Source organism: Tribolium castaneum, chromosome 10, assembly GCF_031307605.1.
Source record: "Tribolium castaneum strain GA2 chromosome 10, icTriCast1.1, whole genome shotgun sequence".
In the NCBI taxonomy this organism is placed as follows: domain Eukaryota; kingdom Metazoa; phylum Arthropoda; class Insecta; order Coleoptera; family Tenebrionidae; genus Tribolium; species Tribolium castaneum.
Genome location: NC_087403.1, coordinates 3,076,634 through 3,094,338, shown reverse-complemented (window position 1 = coordinate 3,094,338; position 17,705 = coordinate 3,076,634). Strand labels below are relative to the sequence as shown.

Sequence of the window (17,705 nt, the reverse complement as noted above, 5' to 3'; positions counted from 1 at the left end):
CTAACTTATTTTAGTCGGGAATCAGACACTTCGAAAACGATGAACTCTGGACGTGCAAAAATTGGTATCACATGTAAAATTAAGCCTTCTGATTCCCGACAGTTTACCAAAATACTACAATGTTTTAACAATAAACAGTTTATCGCATTGTGTATTCAGTATTAAATCATTTATATTGTTAACAAATATTTTAAAACGTATTTGTTTCACAATTATATCCACCAGGGATTAAATCAAATGTTTGATGAAAACATTGCAAAACATTTGACGTTTTCGAGAATCACAAGTATATTTAAATAACGAAATATCCACTAAAATCCTCCAGCTTCTGCCCTGTGTTCTTTTATTCATGTGACATATTTTAGTGTAGTGGCGGTTTTTCCGTTAGTTTAAAGCAGTTTTGTTCCGAAAATAAACTTAAAAATTAAAAATTGTAAAAGATATTTGTAAAAATAAATAAACAGAACGCAAAACGCGGGAAGGAGGAACGTTTCGTTCGTAAAAAATGTATATTAACCTGGGGCAAATTTTGTAAGTTGAGTATGTAAATTTAGGCGGAGTAGAATTAAGCAGAGTTAATTATACTTTTAATTGAGTCTGTGTTGATCAACAGAGAGCAGCTAATTACAAACACAATGCAGCGAGAGGTATCTTTTAAACGTGCGTAAATAGGTGCAGTGAAGCTCTCTGAAGTATCTTTGTAAAGGTTTAATTTGGTACGACGTGCGTATAAAATTTCATATCTCTTAGGGAGCTCGCACAAACAAGGGATTGCCCTTAAAGCTGGCAGAGTAAAAAATGCCATAAAACTTATACCAAAGGCATGTAAAATAACTAGAGGGCTATGCAAATAGGATTTCTTTGTGAGGAAGTAACTTCCTTAATTTGTTTTCTTGAGTGAACAATTAGTGAAGAGGGTTGTTTACTAAATGTTTCAGATCCCCCAAGTCAGTTACGCCTCTACCAGCACCGAATTGTCCGACAAGTCGAGATTCGAATATTTCAGCAGAGTTGTGCCGCCCGATAATTTCCAAGCGCAAACGATGGTGGAAATCATCAAAGAACTGGGCTGGAAGTACGTGTCCACAGTGGCAGTCGAAGGAGATTATGGAGAAAGAGTAAGTAACGTTTTTACAGCCGTAATTTCCAGTCCAATCTCAACTAACTCGGTTATTTAAGTTTATTTTTAACCGTAACTGCATAACATCCAAATCGAAATAACCCGGAATGATTGCCTCGAACTCACCAAGCTGTCAGAACATATTTAAATATTAATTTAAAAACAACTGTCGAATGCCACATTTGGCCGGCACAAAAAATAAATACATTTGTAGCGACAAATAATAATTTTCACCGAAACGGTGCCCTAGGAAGAATAAAATGAGAACCGGACGTAATATTTCAAGTGGGGCTTTTAGTGAGAAATTAAGAGTTGTGAAACTGAAACACGCAACGCAAATCGAGGGAAATGTGTACGTACTTCTCGAAAATTGTCTGTTCTGTGCGAATCCAATTATCTAATATAACTATTATAAATATCATTGAGAAAGCTGTTAAGAAGTGGCTCACAATCCTTTAACGAACTGTAACACTTATCGCATTAACTACTGTGTAAGGCGATAAGTCTCTGTTAGTAATTGCTTATTAAATACTCTAGTTAGATTATTTCTACACGCGTCTAAAAGCCTGGCATAAATTCTTGATGCGAAAGGATGTGCTGAGTTGCCCGATTTATGTGGGCATATAATCATTATGCAAAATTCTCGATTGGGAGGATGGAAGTCGAACTGGTGTAAAATTTGGTTCGAAATGAAACAAACGATTGGTCCCTTATTTCCTATATGAGATTGCATGGGCCCGTAACTACCGGAAATGGACTGAAGTGACCGCTCACTAACGCAAATAACTAACTGAAAAAACCCAATTCCTGCGAAAATAAAACAAACGGGAGAATTTAAGTGTAGAGAGAATTGGTGGATGCGCCGGGCCAGAAAATTCAACCGCAATAAAATAATGCATTCTTAAGTAGGAACGCTATGGGCGGCAATAAATCATAATAATAAAATTTCGTGTCAACTTCCTCCAACATACGACGTCGCTTGTGTACAACAAGGAAATTTCAACGCATAAATAATGTTATTTCGGGACGTGTCGCCTAAACACACGTAAGCATTTTAGGTATCCGTCCTATTAAAATAGCGAAAGACAAGACGTGTATAGGGCATTAAACGCCACTCCCGTTTCTAAAGACTACGGAATTGATTTAAATGCGTATCATAGAAATGCTTCATTGACCCACCATTTACATTTTACATTATTCAAATTTTATTTAAATCCTCACTTCCTCCGAAGACAATTTTAAAGGAATTAGATTCTAAGATTATAAAAAATCACTTGCTAAAACAAAACTTTATTGAATAGAGACAACGATGTTACGGAATATCAACTTCAGACAAATTTCAATCCAACTTTTGTTGCTCAAGAGACTACATACATAACAATCTAGACATACATACGTTTTGCTCTTTTACAAGCTGAAACACCAAGAAATCTGCTCCGTTTAAATATAAATGCAAATTTTACGTTATCTGCTTTCACATATAAAAGTTCCTGACTGCAAAAATTAATCGAAACGGAAAACTACTTAATATAATTCAATTATTTCTCTCTGTTTACCAAAAATGCCAATTGTTACATAGCTCCAAGCTTCTGCAAATCTTATACAAACTTTTACAGTAAATTGCGTAAGTTTTCCCCGGTATGACACACAACTTTGTAATCTCTTTAATTGTTCGGAATTTTTCCTCATCTTTTGTTAGATAAAGTCATTCGACTCGCACATAATTTTAATATGAGATTGCTACAAAATACCTCAAGTTGTGAGTACAGGAACTAATTTCATTTCAAGACTGAGTATTTCTCTGATCTTTGATTTAATATGTCCGGGCAATAATTTAAATAGAGCAGTACTCACGATATTAACAGCACACATACCCCAGGGAGTTGTTTGGTAAGTACCCTCTCAATTTAACACAATGATGTGGTCGCTTTCGTATGGATTATTTAGAAATTAATTACTTCATGTCTATACTGGCCCAAGAAATTACTAAATTATTTAGTTGACGTAAACTAGATTGGTTGGTTTGGTTCCGTACGTCCAAACCAAGCGTATCCAAGCTGACCAACCAAAACTGTGCAGAACTTTGGCTCCCAACGTAAAAAATATGTAAATATAAATTTGCATGTTTGACGTCGTTTTGTTTTGGTAGTAAATTTAGCGGTGGAAAAATGTGTTAGGGAATTGAGAGTGGACTTTGTGGTTGCGATGAGTGGGCGATCGTTTTAGTGAATCAATAAAAGCTCTTGGTATAGAAAAGCCGGCTTAAATTAGTTGAAATAAGATAAGCAAACGGAGCGATATAGAAGGATAAGAAGGAAGGATCTGAAATCCGTCGGCACGCCAGATGAAAACGCAGATATGCAGTAAAGCAGATACACAACGGATCCAGATTTAGAATCGGTTGGGAAAAAGTCACGGGACCTTAACCGCGCCGACCACTCTCATTGTTATGCCATCCACTTTACGAGTTTAATTGACGTCAAAATTGCCAGCAGGCCGTTCTTTAAAATCCGTTTAAATTATGCTGATTTTGTGAGAAATTTCCAAATATAAATATTTAAAAACGGCTCTGATTTATTTAAAACACGGCGATGTTTTCGCACCCAGAAAACAGAGAACTTTTCCTCGCTAATTAAATTCTTCACTGACCCAAAACTTTTTGTTTCTGCTAACTTAATTACCTCGAAGTATATTGTGTCACGGTAAAAAATCAGTTCCAAATTTACATCCTTAACACTCCATCCTGAAACTTTCTTCCCCCATTAATCGTAATTAATTGCACAATAATATCAAACTGAATTCTATTAGCACCGACATTTCACTGCTCAGTTTATTGCCGAAACAATTTCACAAATTTAAATTCGTACACAAGGACAATAGCTTCCACTCCAAATACAATTCACATTATGCTGATATTACTCGGAATCGGACGCCTAAAAAGACGCTCCTAAAACGATAATGCGAACCTACATCCCAGAATTAATCCCCACAGGACAATGTCCACATATTTTGGCAAAAATATCAAGTTTACCATGATTCTACCAAACACAATGCAGGTTTTTGTGAACTATTGGCAGATAAATTATTTAAGTAATAGGATTCATATTCGAATTTGAGCCTCCAGAGACTGGAAACACATTGATATTCAATCGATTCCAACTACATTACTAACGAACAGTCACTTCTGCCACATACCGATCTTCCAAACATCCCCAAAACAGGATCAGCAATTATTCCATTCAAATGTTACGCCACACAAAATTTTAAGTGCTGCATTGTTTCCTACTTCTATAATTAATCAGACTCTAGCAGCTTTGCCAACTGAGTAGCAAAATTTTGCAAGGAACATACTTAAAAACAATCAAAAAAATTAAAAATAATAAACAAAAACTAGCATTGAAAACTATAACAATAATAATAACAGTTAATATAGTATAGGTGACTCATCACACAAAAACCAAATATTTTGAAACTGAATGCAGGATTAACATAATTGAGTTTGTTATTTTTGTTTCAACCGAATAACAACGTTATAATTAATATAAACGTGAATTATTTTCTGTAAATTGAATTTGGTCGAAATATCGTAATCACTGTAATCATTATCTGTTCCCCAAATAGAAAATATATTCATTTTTCCTTTTAGCCCTAAAGGGTTAATTATAAATGTGTGCGTATATAAATATAAATGAAAATGATTTTTATTCCTGACAACAAAACCCTTTTATTACCCCACACAACCATGAAAGCAGTGGAATTAAATAAGAGTGTAAACCTCGTATTCACTCTCTGTCCAACAAAATAACCGTAATCTTAAAGAAAAGAGAACTAGTCCAAAAATATCATAAATTTTCTCGCCTCGAAATTATATATCGTTCACTTTGTGCTGTGAGAAAAACTGGGTTCAGTTTATTTTCCAATTTATGTTGATTTATTTTGGAAGGAATTGGTTTAGAAATAAAATTAATTGTGTGGCGTTTCCGTGTTCATTTCAATGATCGCATGTCCATCGAAAAAATTCAATTAAACTCAATTATTTCCAAGTTAGCGAATTGTGGAAATGATAGAACGAACTGATAAGCTATAATCGAACAGCTGGAAAAGTTTTAAACCATTGCTCGGAAAATTCACACGAAAAATAAACGCTTTCCGACAATACACACCAGCAGAAGGAATGTACTCCATTCATCGGCAACAATCGATCAATTCGCATATTTTTAGCGCGTGGAATGTGCATGTGGCTACAAATGCCATAAAAATAATTGTCTGCCTTTTGATTATTTAAATTAAATGTAATGGCGCATTCCTCGAATTATCGGAATGATTTGCAATTTGCATAATTTAGTCGCGTTTATTGTCTATTCGGCGGAACGAATTCGGAAGAAATTATTTATTTTGGAAGCTATCGGCTTTATGTAAATTCAAAGAGATTTGTTGAATTAATTCCATTGTTAACACAGCTCCACGTATCGAGTTGCTCCAGAGGACTGTTTCAGATGACTCTTGCAAATGAGGTGGCATCATAAATCGATTACAGTTACATTCTCGAGAAACTGCAAGTGTCACAGTAATTCAACACCGATTTACGTTTTACTTCCAAGACAGGATTCTGTTTTCTGAGAATTAAATCCGACTTTATTTGAATGAAGTGTTTCTTAAGGACGTAAACAATAGAACATTCAAGTCGATTTTACCGAAAAAATGCGCGTTTTCACTTCCCAATTGAATATGCATGAAACAGACCTCTGGAAGGGCTTATTCAGAAACAATTAGGACGTGGTTCGCTTTTGCTAAAAAACGTGATTCAGATCTGCGGGAAAGAAGGGTTTTAATTTTATTTGAAAGTCGAATTTTTAGTGCACGCAGACTGTTACATTATTTACATACTGGTATCACTTTACCGAGCTAGTTCAGGTTTCAAAACTGTCTTCTGTTTGTTTGCACGGTAAACAAGAGTAGGTAAATTTGTGTTTAACGATGCAATCTTATAGCGCAGCTTAATTGAAATTTTTTCGTCTCTGCAGCCAGGAAGAATAATTCGCTATGTTTTCTCGTGCGTTGGTATTGTTTTTATTGCATTTTCATGTAGCTTATGAATGGTGAATAATTCAGTTTGCGTCATGCATATTACGAATATATACGAGCGAAATTCTATAAGCCTTCACCTGTGATTTTCATCCGAAAGGGAATATTTAATTTTATTATCCCCAAACAAGCAACACTATAATATTAAACGCCGCACACGAGGTTTTAATCAAAGAGGGGACTTAAAGACAGTCAGATTTTGAGTACATTTATTAGATCCGTTCCCAGACGAGATCATTTACTTCCAGTCTTAAATTTATTATAACATCTTATCCTTACTCCATCCTCATACAAGTTTAATGGTGTGTAATTTTTTGTCAAAAGAATAGTAGAGTGACGAAGGCCGTCTTTCTATGATGGAAGCCATCGTTTATCGCATATCAAATTTTAATCTTTGAGAAAATATAATGCTAATGCGTATTGGCGGCTCGGCAACTTTAATTAAAAAGTTTTTAACCAAAATCTGCTTAATATTTTAAACTCATTCATCCATATTCATTAAAATAACAATGCCACGTGTGTGTTACCTTTGCGTTTGAAATTGTTTCAATTTCGACCATTTACATAAACTCCCTCTGAAATGAATTAGCCGGATTATTATACCGGCAATCTCTCAAAGTTTTCTTGCAGGCTTTAAGTATTCCAGACACGCATCAATGAAATTGGGATAAAAATAACTTTGATACGCGACTGCCATTAGAAAAAATTAATGTCTTCGGCGGACAAAAAGCTCGATTGGTGCTTAGAGCGGGAATTATTTAATTATCGACGTTATGATCCCTTGAATGAATTAAGTTTTTTCCCACTTGTAAGCCCGGCATTGATGGGCATGACCCACATCTCAGAGCTTTCGTATTGACTACAATTCACTTCAATGGCTAAATTTAAAACTGTAAGGAGCCAGTACACGACTTGATTTTAAAATTAATCACGTAATTCAATATCGAACATTGGATACATCGAAAATCTTCTTGTATAAGAACAGCTTTGCCCTTTCAGAGAATTACTCCGCCATGTAATAGAATTCGTGATATTTGACGCTAAATTTAAGTAGAAAATTCTTGCCTTTGCGTTGCAAGTTTTAAGCCCAAAAAATATGTTTGGAAAAATTAAAGGAGAAATGGGATACACAAACACTGAGCAACTGTTACTAGAACAGGGTCATAAATAGAGATTGTAGCTAAATTTAGCATAGTTTCGGGATTAATTTGAATGATTTCGGTTGATGAGAGGGTTAGGTTTAATTAAAAGAAAAACGCCTGGGGGCTTCGGCGTGAGTTTAGCACCGTCAAGGTTGAGATAACTGCGTAAAAATGTAAAGTATTGGAGTAGTAACACTTCCAAATAAATTAACATGTAGTAGTTAGAGCGTATAAGAAGTAATTAAAGGAAGCAACGTTTCCTACGTGAGGAAACTCGAAGATTGAGGTCTTGACATCAAGTAACAAATCGGTTGTTCGACGTGGGTTTGATAAGGTGAGGGTCGCAATTAAAAATTCTGGGATAGAGTTTTATTCCTGGTAGTGGGAATAACCTATTTTACATTTGACACCCCGGCTCGAGATGTGCAGATAGAATCCTAAGAAATTTATTCGTATTACAGGGGATAGCGTCTTTTATATCTTATTCAGCCGATGCCGGAATCTGCATAGCGGTAACCGAAAAAATTCTCCGGAATTCTAAAACCGAAGACTTCGACAGAATTATAGAGCGACTTCTCCAAAAGACGGCTCGTGCAGTCGTCCTCTTCGTCGACGAGGACAACACGAGGTAAGATTTAGAAACCTGTAAAAATTTTACTTTAAACGAGACTAATGCTCCCCGGTGGAAAACACAAGCACATAAGTGCTCTAAGCCGCAGGAACAATACCGCTCCTGCTAATCGATAACGTTTTTGCTGCTTTTCTGAATCGGTCATTACTGAAATCCGATACATTTGTACTAATTCCGGGATACATCTCGTTGGTCTAAGAGAGATTAGTATATTATTTCAATATCTTCTTTCTCCCGATTTTCCATAAGCAACTTTGGCTATTAAAACCGCATTTTAGCCACCCTTCCTGCGAAATTTTTTGATCAATAAAGTTTCACTCCTTCTGCCATAAAACTTCCTGCAAATTTCCTAATTGTTTTAAACTTTATTTTAAAAGCCTACAAATACGCAAAAACAACATGATTGATAGCATTTCCAAACTACGAGAGCTGCACATCTATATTGGTGATGATTTTGGTTTTGGATTAATGCAGTTTTTTCTTTCATAATGCTGTCAATATAATCATACGTAATGAATGTGGCGGAGATATGTTTGAAATGACATTTAGATTAGCTTGGTGTGGATGATATACGTTGCGAGCGGTCTTTAAAATTGTTTAATTGATTGCTGAGAGCCATAATAGAGTCACCACCACAATGGATGATACATAATCCAAATTAAATCGCAATTAGAGCCGGCATTTTGCAATGGCTGCAGCCCCGGAATGTAAATCGCGTAAAGTAGGAAAAAATGTTATACTTTATAAACTTCAACTGTCACTCAGACGCGATAAATATTCAGGATTTATAGCAAACCTTAAAAACAGGGATTTTATTTTCGAGTTGGCAGCTGGGGGATTATTTTCCATATTAATATGAGTTCGTACCCGCCAGCCATTTCTTTAAATAAATACGATTTTCGCCGAAAAATAATTAGTTTCAATCATAAAAAATATGACAAAGTCGCGAGCTTGTGGATACAATCAAGCGGCGAGATTTTATCACATGTACACACTAAAATTTCATGTATATTACCATATTTTCTTTTAGTGTGGAAAAACGGCTCGTATAAGCCAAAATTGAAAAACATATAAGCATTAAATAAAACGAAAGCTGAAGGTAAAGAGCATACAAACGTCTGACATCATTTTAACGACAGAAGTAAAATATCTTTACTTGAGCTAAATTGCAAGTCGTAAAATTCGCTAACAAATACTATATTACTTTTCGCAGTCTGTATTTCTCGTCTTTGATATTGAACCGAAGGAAAACTTGGAATTTTCACTTCGAGGCCTAAAACGGTTTCCGCGTTTTGTTTAAAATTTAATTTGTTTTTTGTCTGCATAATTTAGGGGCGGTGTGATTCAGCAACACACCTCCAAAATGAATTAGAATTTTCTATTCCGGATAACTAAAAAGATGCTTTCCAAAGACTTCTGCTTCAATACAGTAAAACTTTACACTGAATGCAAAACTGTAAAGGCTTTATAGCTATTTTCATGAACTTAAATTGGAAATTTCAGGGACAATTTTATTAAATAAATTTAGCACCCAAATCCGGATGTCTTTTTGTTCTGTTAATGTATTTTGGGCGCTTGCGGTTGTTGGGGTGATTTGTAAAATCTCAGGATTTGATCCATTTGTCGTAATGGCGCCTCATCTTTCGGAAGTTGAAAATGGCATATTCAAATCGCGCTGTTTTTTGCTAAATAAAAGCTATTGATTTTATTTCGTTTTAAAGCTTGGAGAGTTGGTTTTCGTGTAGTTGGTTGAAACAGCCTATTTGTTTATACTTTTAGAAAGCTGCTGCAAGCAACAATTCGTGCGAATAAGACAGGACATTTCCTTTGGATCGGCAGTGATTCGTGGGGAGCTAAAGTACACCCCGTCAGGGACCAGGAGTTCGCTGCTGAGGGAGCAATCACCATCCTACCCCACAGGAATGCTATTCAAGGTACTAAAAGCTATATTTATATACGAACACAGACCGGTCGCAGTCCCGGATCAAATACTTCGATAACTCGCAACACCACCATTTATTAACTCTTTGATCTCGCATTCACACTATTACCTACTACAACTAAAATCGCTCTCAGACGTGCTATCGCTGAAAAAAGCGACGCTGCTGAAGCACTAAATGTAGAATGCGCCATTCTATAAGGGTGCCCCTGACAGGGCCAAAAGCAATTTGGATAATTAATCTTCCCGAAAGTTCAAATATCCGAACTTAAACTAATTTCATAAATCTATAAAAACAGACTTTTCATAAGTTTATTGTACTTATGCGAGTGCACTTACTCAAAGACTTTCAACTCAACCAGAACGCCTTTTCACTTCTTATTACCTTTTCGTTGACTTAATAAGAAATCATAATCTCAGAAGTTCGCTCCTCACACCCACACCTACAATCGGCCGACGTTTCTGGGAAAAGCTTTAGATTTCCACAAATAATAATTGTCTTTTTTAAAACCCACATCAGGGGATTGTCACGATGTTTGTCATTAAAAAATCAAACTGCTTTTTGTTCGGTTCGGAGTTAAATGGACGCATGTAGCACTAATTAAAGACCGGTCATAAATTCGGTCCATTTCAATAGTCAACAAATAAATATTTACGGCTTAGGCAACATTTTGCTTACCGGTTTATTTGATCAGAAAATATTGCCACCTACACTCGAGCTACAACCAATTATGACGACATTGAAAAAGTTGTCGTATTATATAAATTGCATCTTTGCACGACAACGGCCACGTCTTCGGCCAATCACAAAACACTTTTAATCCAACAATGACAAATAGCTATTTTTCGCTATTTCATGACCCGAGAATAAATTTCCGAAAGAGTTTAATAAAAAACTATTCTTTGTGTTCAATAAATTTGGCATAAATCAACTTTTGTCTAAAGTAAATGAAAACACAAATGGTTTTAAAATTTGCAAAAAATGTTCTTTGTAAAGCGTTGTGTAGATTGAAAATAGAAAATAGAAAATTTAAAATCGCACATTTGAAACAATTGAATTTTGCTGAAACTCGAACTGTGAAGTTAACTCCCGATGATTGATTTTACTCTAATTTAAACCACAAGCGCACAGTTGAAACGGCACTTTTTTGCGGAAATACCGCACGACTAAAATACACATACATTTTAAAATCGGTTTTGTAAGAACAAAACTAATTGAAATATTGTACGAGTACCACGTGGTAATTTCGAATTCGGTTAACGTCGCTGAAATTTTGAGGACCAATTTAGTTAACGAGCATTTTGAAGCTTGTTCTAAGTGATTAATTTGTCGTCTTTGCTTGAGAAAGTGTGTGGGTGTGTCGAGTGTAGAGGGAGGATAATTAGGAAAATAATGCGATGTCGGTGGACACCGGCGAAAAATCGCGAAAAAGTTGAGACCTATCTGTGAACGGTAGACTGAATCCGAGGAGAGAAACATGCGGATTCAGCTTTTATTCAATTACGATTTGCTTGATTCAGTTTACTCCAGCCGTGTCTGATAGACAGTAGAAATGGTGTATTTTATTAAAAGTTTCACGGCCTAAGAGTGAAAGATAAGAGAAATAGTAGAAGTTGAAGAGGGCGAGTTTTAGAAGTGTCACTAAGGAACTAGAAAATTGCTTGAAAATCGATGAATAAGAAACAGCAATGAGTCCAAGTTGATAATGCGCTTATTCCACGTAGTTGCTCACCAACTTGTTCATGTCAAAACAGAATTTTACGAATTAACGCAGCTTATTAGATTTCACACACTTTAGAGCTATCAATATCTAGCCGGGCTCAGGGTGGTGCACTGACAGCCATCATTCAAGAAGTGAATGACACTTTTATTATAGGTGCACTAAACTTTTCACTTTTTATTGACATTAAACCTGACGTGCTTAATGGTTTGTTTTATTGAGACCTAAGTATTTATTTCAGAGCTTTCAGCAATTTCCATTATGGAATACTACTTTGTCACAAATTAAGGTTTCCACTTCAATTAACGAAAAGCAAAAACTTGAAGTATAAAACTTCAGTTCTAAAAAATAATCTTGTCGCATGATTAAATTGCTTCCACAAACATTACCGGTGGCAATATACACTTTACTGACATTAAAAACAGAAAGGACTTTTTTTAATTAATTTCAATGTTTGTAATTCTATGAGCAAACACTTTGCCCTCAAATTCGTGATTTCTATTTTAAAACAAAGCCTAAAGGTAATATTTGCCCTAGAGGTAGGTACACACGAGGCGAACGTTTGAAAAATCCGTGTCATGTTTATAATTGTGAGCAGCTTTGTGAAATTGTTGCTGTGGGTCCATTTCTGTCTTTGATTGAAATCCGCCGACCCTTGCGTGTGTTTGATGGGCTAGGCGGCGTGTGGGCGGCGTGAAGTGTACTTAAAGGTGGTATCCGCGAGGTTTAAAAAAGCGAAATTTAGAGAGAAGGTGGGCAAAGCTCGAATCAGTCCAAAATTAATTTACCCTAACAATGTGTAAGTAATAAGTTGAAATGTTGAAGCGTCGTTATCTCTGAGGGGATCTCGTTATAGAAACGTCCTGAGATGATAGCAGAACAACGTAAAAACATAACGAAATGACATATCACATTTTGGCGAGAAATATTGGGATGGAAACGTATTAAGTTTCGTCACGATTGTACTTTCGTTTGAGCTGTTTTTGTTGCGAGCTTAAAATTCAGACTTCCACCTATCTATAGCCGGATATCTCGGCGTCTCTATTGAGTCCTTCCTGGAACGAAATTTGGGTTTTCGCTCCGGGCTCTAACATATGTTTTACTTCGTGACACCTTTAATTCTATTCCAGTTTCATTAAAGCCAAATATTTGACAAGACAGGGATTTGCTTCCCTTGACACTTCATCACAGACTTGACAACGTCTTGGAGCTGTTCATTCTGTATTCGGATAATCGTTCACTACGTGTACAATAAAATAGCCATCAGTTTTGGGAAACGTCAAGTGGGAGGAGGCCCTTGGGGCGAAATGACAGAATTGCGGCTTTGACGGTCACACGATACGTGGTATTATCTACCTCAACCGCTGCAGGGACAAGGATAAGCATTTTATACGCAGCACTCCATTATTTATGCCCACCATGTATATTTCTAAGACAGACGGCTCAACCAAACAAATCCTCATGTCAAAAAACACAGCACAGGCCTTATTTTGTCCGAATTCCAGGAGATCAAATTATTACTAAATATTAACTGCCTCCATTTTAACGATAAAGGATGTCATTATTCTATTATGTTATGCATCGATAACCTAATCTTCTTTGAAATAAAAGCCCCAAGGCGGGATAATTATTTCATTGTGTCGGCTACATGCCAGTTTTGAATTAATACAATAAGACCCGACAGAATTTCTTACATCTAAATGGGCACATCCGAGCAAATCTTACATTTCAACGAGGAATTCTGTCACTACTCCAACAATGCAGATCCGCAGGGCAAATTCAATCATTAAGACATTTTCTGACATTTAATTTTAACTTCTGCGAGTTTATTAGTAAATATTTTATGCACGTTTCCCCAAAAATTGGAGGAGAACTGGCGAAAAAAGTTATAAAACTTTGATATAGTGGTTTTATAGTAGTATAAAATCGGTTGTTTTGCTAGTTCTTTTCTGGTGCAGCGATATTTACTCCGGGTATAAATTTATCAAAACATCAATAAGTCTCCATTGGTTATACGTTTATAAGAAAAGCATATTTCATTTATTCAATGCGCTAGGAAATAATTTTGAGAAACTTGTTTTCAATTACACTAAAAGCCTTGATGCCGCTTCAAATATTAACGAACGTCTTTAATGCGACGCCTTCCATTTTGCACTTGTGTGATAATAAAAACCGAAACGCAAGCACCTCTCAAATATTATAATCAAACAGAGCAATGTATGTAAATCTGAAATAGGCTTTCATAAACGTGAAAATACGATAGAAGAGAGTCAGCAAGTTTTCGGAATAAATGGGCCAACAGCGGTCGGGAGCCCATATTTCAGTTTGAAGAATGTACCTTGGGGGCAATTAAAGGCTTCCCTGTATTGAAATCTGGCAGCACGCTTGAATTTCGTGCGATAAAATATTTGAGTGTTTTTGTCACGAGGAAATTCAATACATTAAACATGAAGTAATTTTAATAAGTGTGTCTGTCTGACGTAATATTGCAATTTTTTCGAAGTAGGAGGCAAAATTTCCGATTGGTTTTGGAGCAACTGTGACACAAATAGACGTAATTTTCTGGCAAATAAGCGACAACTTTAAGTGAAATATATTTACGAGAATATTGCATCCGTGTACGTTAAGTTGGTGGTAAACACGTTCGTTTTAGCAACTTTGTAAGCTGATGCAGATATTTACGGTCATGAAGGTATTTTTCGCGTTAGCCCTGGCTGTAAATTCTTTAATTTGTCCGACGTAATCAGGTCAATCAGCCGCACTGGCCAACAACAGTTTAACTTTATTCCGTCTTTAATTTGTTGGTTTAGAGTTTGCATCGTAACGAAGCCACAAGCCGAAGAATGTTTCAAGTGCATCCGAGCTAATGCAATTTACATACAAACCGAGTGCTCCCAATTATGACAGTTATACATTCTAAGGACGTTAAATGACGCCTCCTCCAATTTCAATCATCAAATGCTTCATGCTCAAAAATGACGACCAAATACGCCACCTGAATTCCAGGCAAATTAAAAATTCATCAAAGTGGGGCTTCCCGCATTCATTTTATTAAAACAACTGACAAGAAATGTCGCGTTATTACGACTAGGAAGCACCAACGAACATTTATTTCACAACAAAAACCAATCTTCTCGTTCTCCAGAATACAACTTTTTACAATTTGAACCATCCTTGAGACATACTTTGCAGACGTATTTAGCAACATTCTCTTTGTGATCGACTTTTATTATATTTTAGTGGTAACTTTGCTTCTGACAAAAACTATTCTGAGAGTTTATGCATTTATTCCTAATTCTAAATTAATGAGTTACTTTCCCATGTTTTCTATCCAAGAACTTGCTACTGCTTTGTCCGCTTCCTTGTCATATAATACTAAGAATTCTTTATCAGTAGAGCAGTTTTTTAAGTTCTTCAGACTGGATCTAAAACCTCTTTACTTGATGCAGGCTTGTATATGCCTTATATTTTATTACATACTACTTTTACTAATATTTGTTTTGTAGTTCAACTGATATAAAAAAATAACGCTTTTTTAGATCGGAAAGAGCACATCAAAATCTATAAGATAGAATCGGTTTTATTTGATATTGAGACACCTTAAAAATTGACCGATTTCTAAGGGGGGGGTGTTAATTTTTTTATTTTTTTTTATTTTATCATTTACGGCTAAAGTATTCTAAAAAGTGGAACTGTTCTGATCCATACCCCTGCAAAATGATCCGGGGAATCGATTGGCATCAAGAAAATTGCCAAATTCCCAATAGTTTTTTAGTTATAAATTTTTTAAAATCTTACCAATTTTTGCATTTAGCAGCAGTTTGCTCGAAAACTATTAGTCGGAGAACAATAATCTTTTTTGAAAAAAATAGACAATTTAAAGAGCTTTCCAACGATAATACACTTCATGGGGTTATCTCTAATAGTTCCGGAGCTATTGCTCGAGAAATGTTCCGGGTACCCAAAACCGACAAAAACTGCGACGAAAATTGAAAAAATCAAACATCAAAAAATCGAACATATGGACTTTTTGTGGACTTTTAACAACTTTTGTGGGTTGTTAAGACATGTAGAAGTCCATAAAAATTTACTGGAGTGAGTTTAAAAAAAAAAAAATTTTTCACCTCTTTGAAGGTAAGTGTTATTACTCAGGAAATTTTAGCAAAAAAAATCAAATTTTTAAATCTCATGAAAAGTTCGTATAATACAGAAAATGAGCTCCTGAATTCAATGGAACAAACCGCATTGCTCTACGACTTTTAGTTTTTGAGTTATGAATTTTATTGTTGGATAAAATTTTCCACTATGACATAAATGGCTACCCTAAATTTAGGCAAAAATTTTTAAATTTTTAATTCTTGTGAAAAATCGATATAATATGTAAAATGAGCCGTAGAATTCAATCGAACAAACCGCAATGCTCTACGACTTTTAGTTTTTTTTTTATGAATTTTTTTATTGAAAAACTTTGATCGCCTCTGTAGCCGGAACCGTTGCCCGGAGCGGCTCCGGGTTTAATCGAAAAAATAGAGAAAATTAGGCGCTATCAGATGGATTTTTGTTCGTTGCTCTAAGTCTTATAGTTTCCGAGAAAAACGCAAAAAAAGGTTTCCATTTTCACTTTTTTCCAATTTTCAATCGCTAATTACGGCGAAACTATTAGAGTTATCGAGAAACGGAAAAATGGAGGACAACCGGAATAAAAAACTCTACAAAATGGCATAGGACTCAAGGCGATATCTCGCAAAAAAATTTTCAAATTTCAAACGCCGATTACGGCCAAACTAAAAGAGCTAGGAGAAAACGCTTTTTTAGATCGGAAAGAGCACATCAAAATCTATAAGATAGAATTGGTTTTATTTGATTTTGAGACACTTTAAAAATTGACCGATTTCTAAGGGGGGGGTGTTAACTCTTTTTTAATTTTTTTTATTTTATCATTTACGGCTAAACTATTCTAAAAAGTGGAACTATTTTGATCCATACCTATGCAAAATGATCCGGGGAATCGATTGGCATCGAGAAAATTGCCAAATTCCCAATAGTTTTTTAGTTATGAATTTTTTAAAATTTTACCAATTTTTGCATTTAGCAGCAGTTTTCTCGAAAACTATTAGTCAGAGAACAATAATCTTTTTTGAAAAAAATAGACAATTTAAAGAGCTTTCCAACGATAGTACACTTCATGGGGTTATCTCTAATAGTTCCGGAGCTATTGCTTGAGAAATATTCCGGGTACCCAAAACCGACAAAAACTGCGACGGAAATTGAAAAAATCAAACATCAAAAAATCGAACATATGGACTTTTTGTGGACTTTTAACAACTTTTGTGGGTTGTTAAGACATGTAGAAGTCCATAAAAATTTACTGGAGTGAGTTTAAAAAAAAAAAAAAATTTTCACCTCTTTGAAGGTAAGTGTTATTACTCAGGAAATTTTAGCAAAAAAAATTAAATTTTTAAATCTCATGAAAAGTTCGTATAATACAGAAAATGAGCCCCTGAATTCAATGGAACAAACCGCATTGCTCTACGACTTTTAGTTTTTGAGTTATGAATTTTTTTGTTGGATAAAATTTTCAACTATGACATAAATGGCTACCCTAAATTTAGGCAAAAAATTTTAAATTTTTAATTTTTGTGAAAAATTGATATAATATGTAAAATGAGCCGTAGAATTCAATCGAACAAACCGCAATGCTCTACGGCTTTTAGTTTTTTTTTTATGAATTTTTTTATTGAAAAACTTTGATCGCCTCTGTAGCCGAAACCGTTGCCCGGAGCGGCTCCGGGTTTAATCAAAAAAAATAGAGAAAATTTGGCGCTATCAGATGGATTTTTGTTCGTTGCTCTAAGTCTTATAGTTTCCGAGAAAAACGCAAAAAAAGGTTTCCATTTTCACTTTTTTCCAATTTTCAATCGCTAATTACGGCGAAACTATTAGAGTTATCGAGAAACGAAAAAATGGAGGACAACCGAAATAAAAAACTCTACAAAATGGCATAGGACTCAAGGCAATATCTCGCAAAAAATTTTTCAATTTTCAAACGCCGATTACGGCCAAACTA

General features: G+C 35.3%; 1 protein-coding gene across 3 annotated transcripts in view; it reads left to right on the top strand.

Annotated features, from left to right (window-relative positions):
• Positions 1-17,705, top strand: part of LOC663070 (metabotropic glutamate receptor 7) — a 61,178-nt gene that overhangs the window by 22,801 nt on the left and 20,672 nt on the right. For all 3 annotated transcript variants that reach the window (XM_064359348.1, XM_064359349.1, XM_064359350.1), the window contains 3 exons: positions 939-1,118; positions 7,809-7,975; positions 9,758-9,912. In XM_064359348.1, the coding sequence (XP_064215418.1) occupies positions 939-1,118; positions 7,809-7,975; positions 9,758-9,912 (502 nt within the window). The remainder of the gene's footprint in view (positions 1-938; positions 1,119-7,808; positions 7,976-9,757; positions 9,913-17,705) is intronic.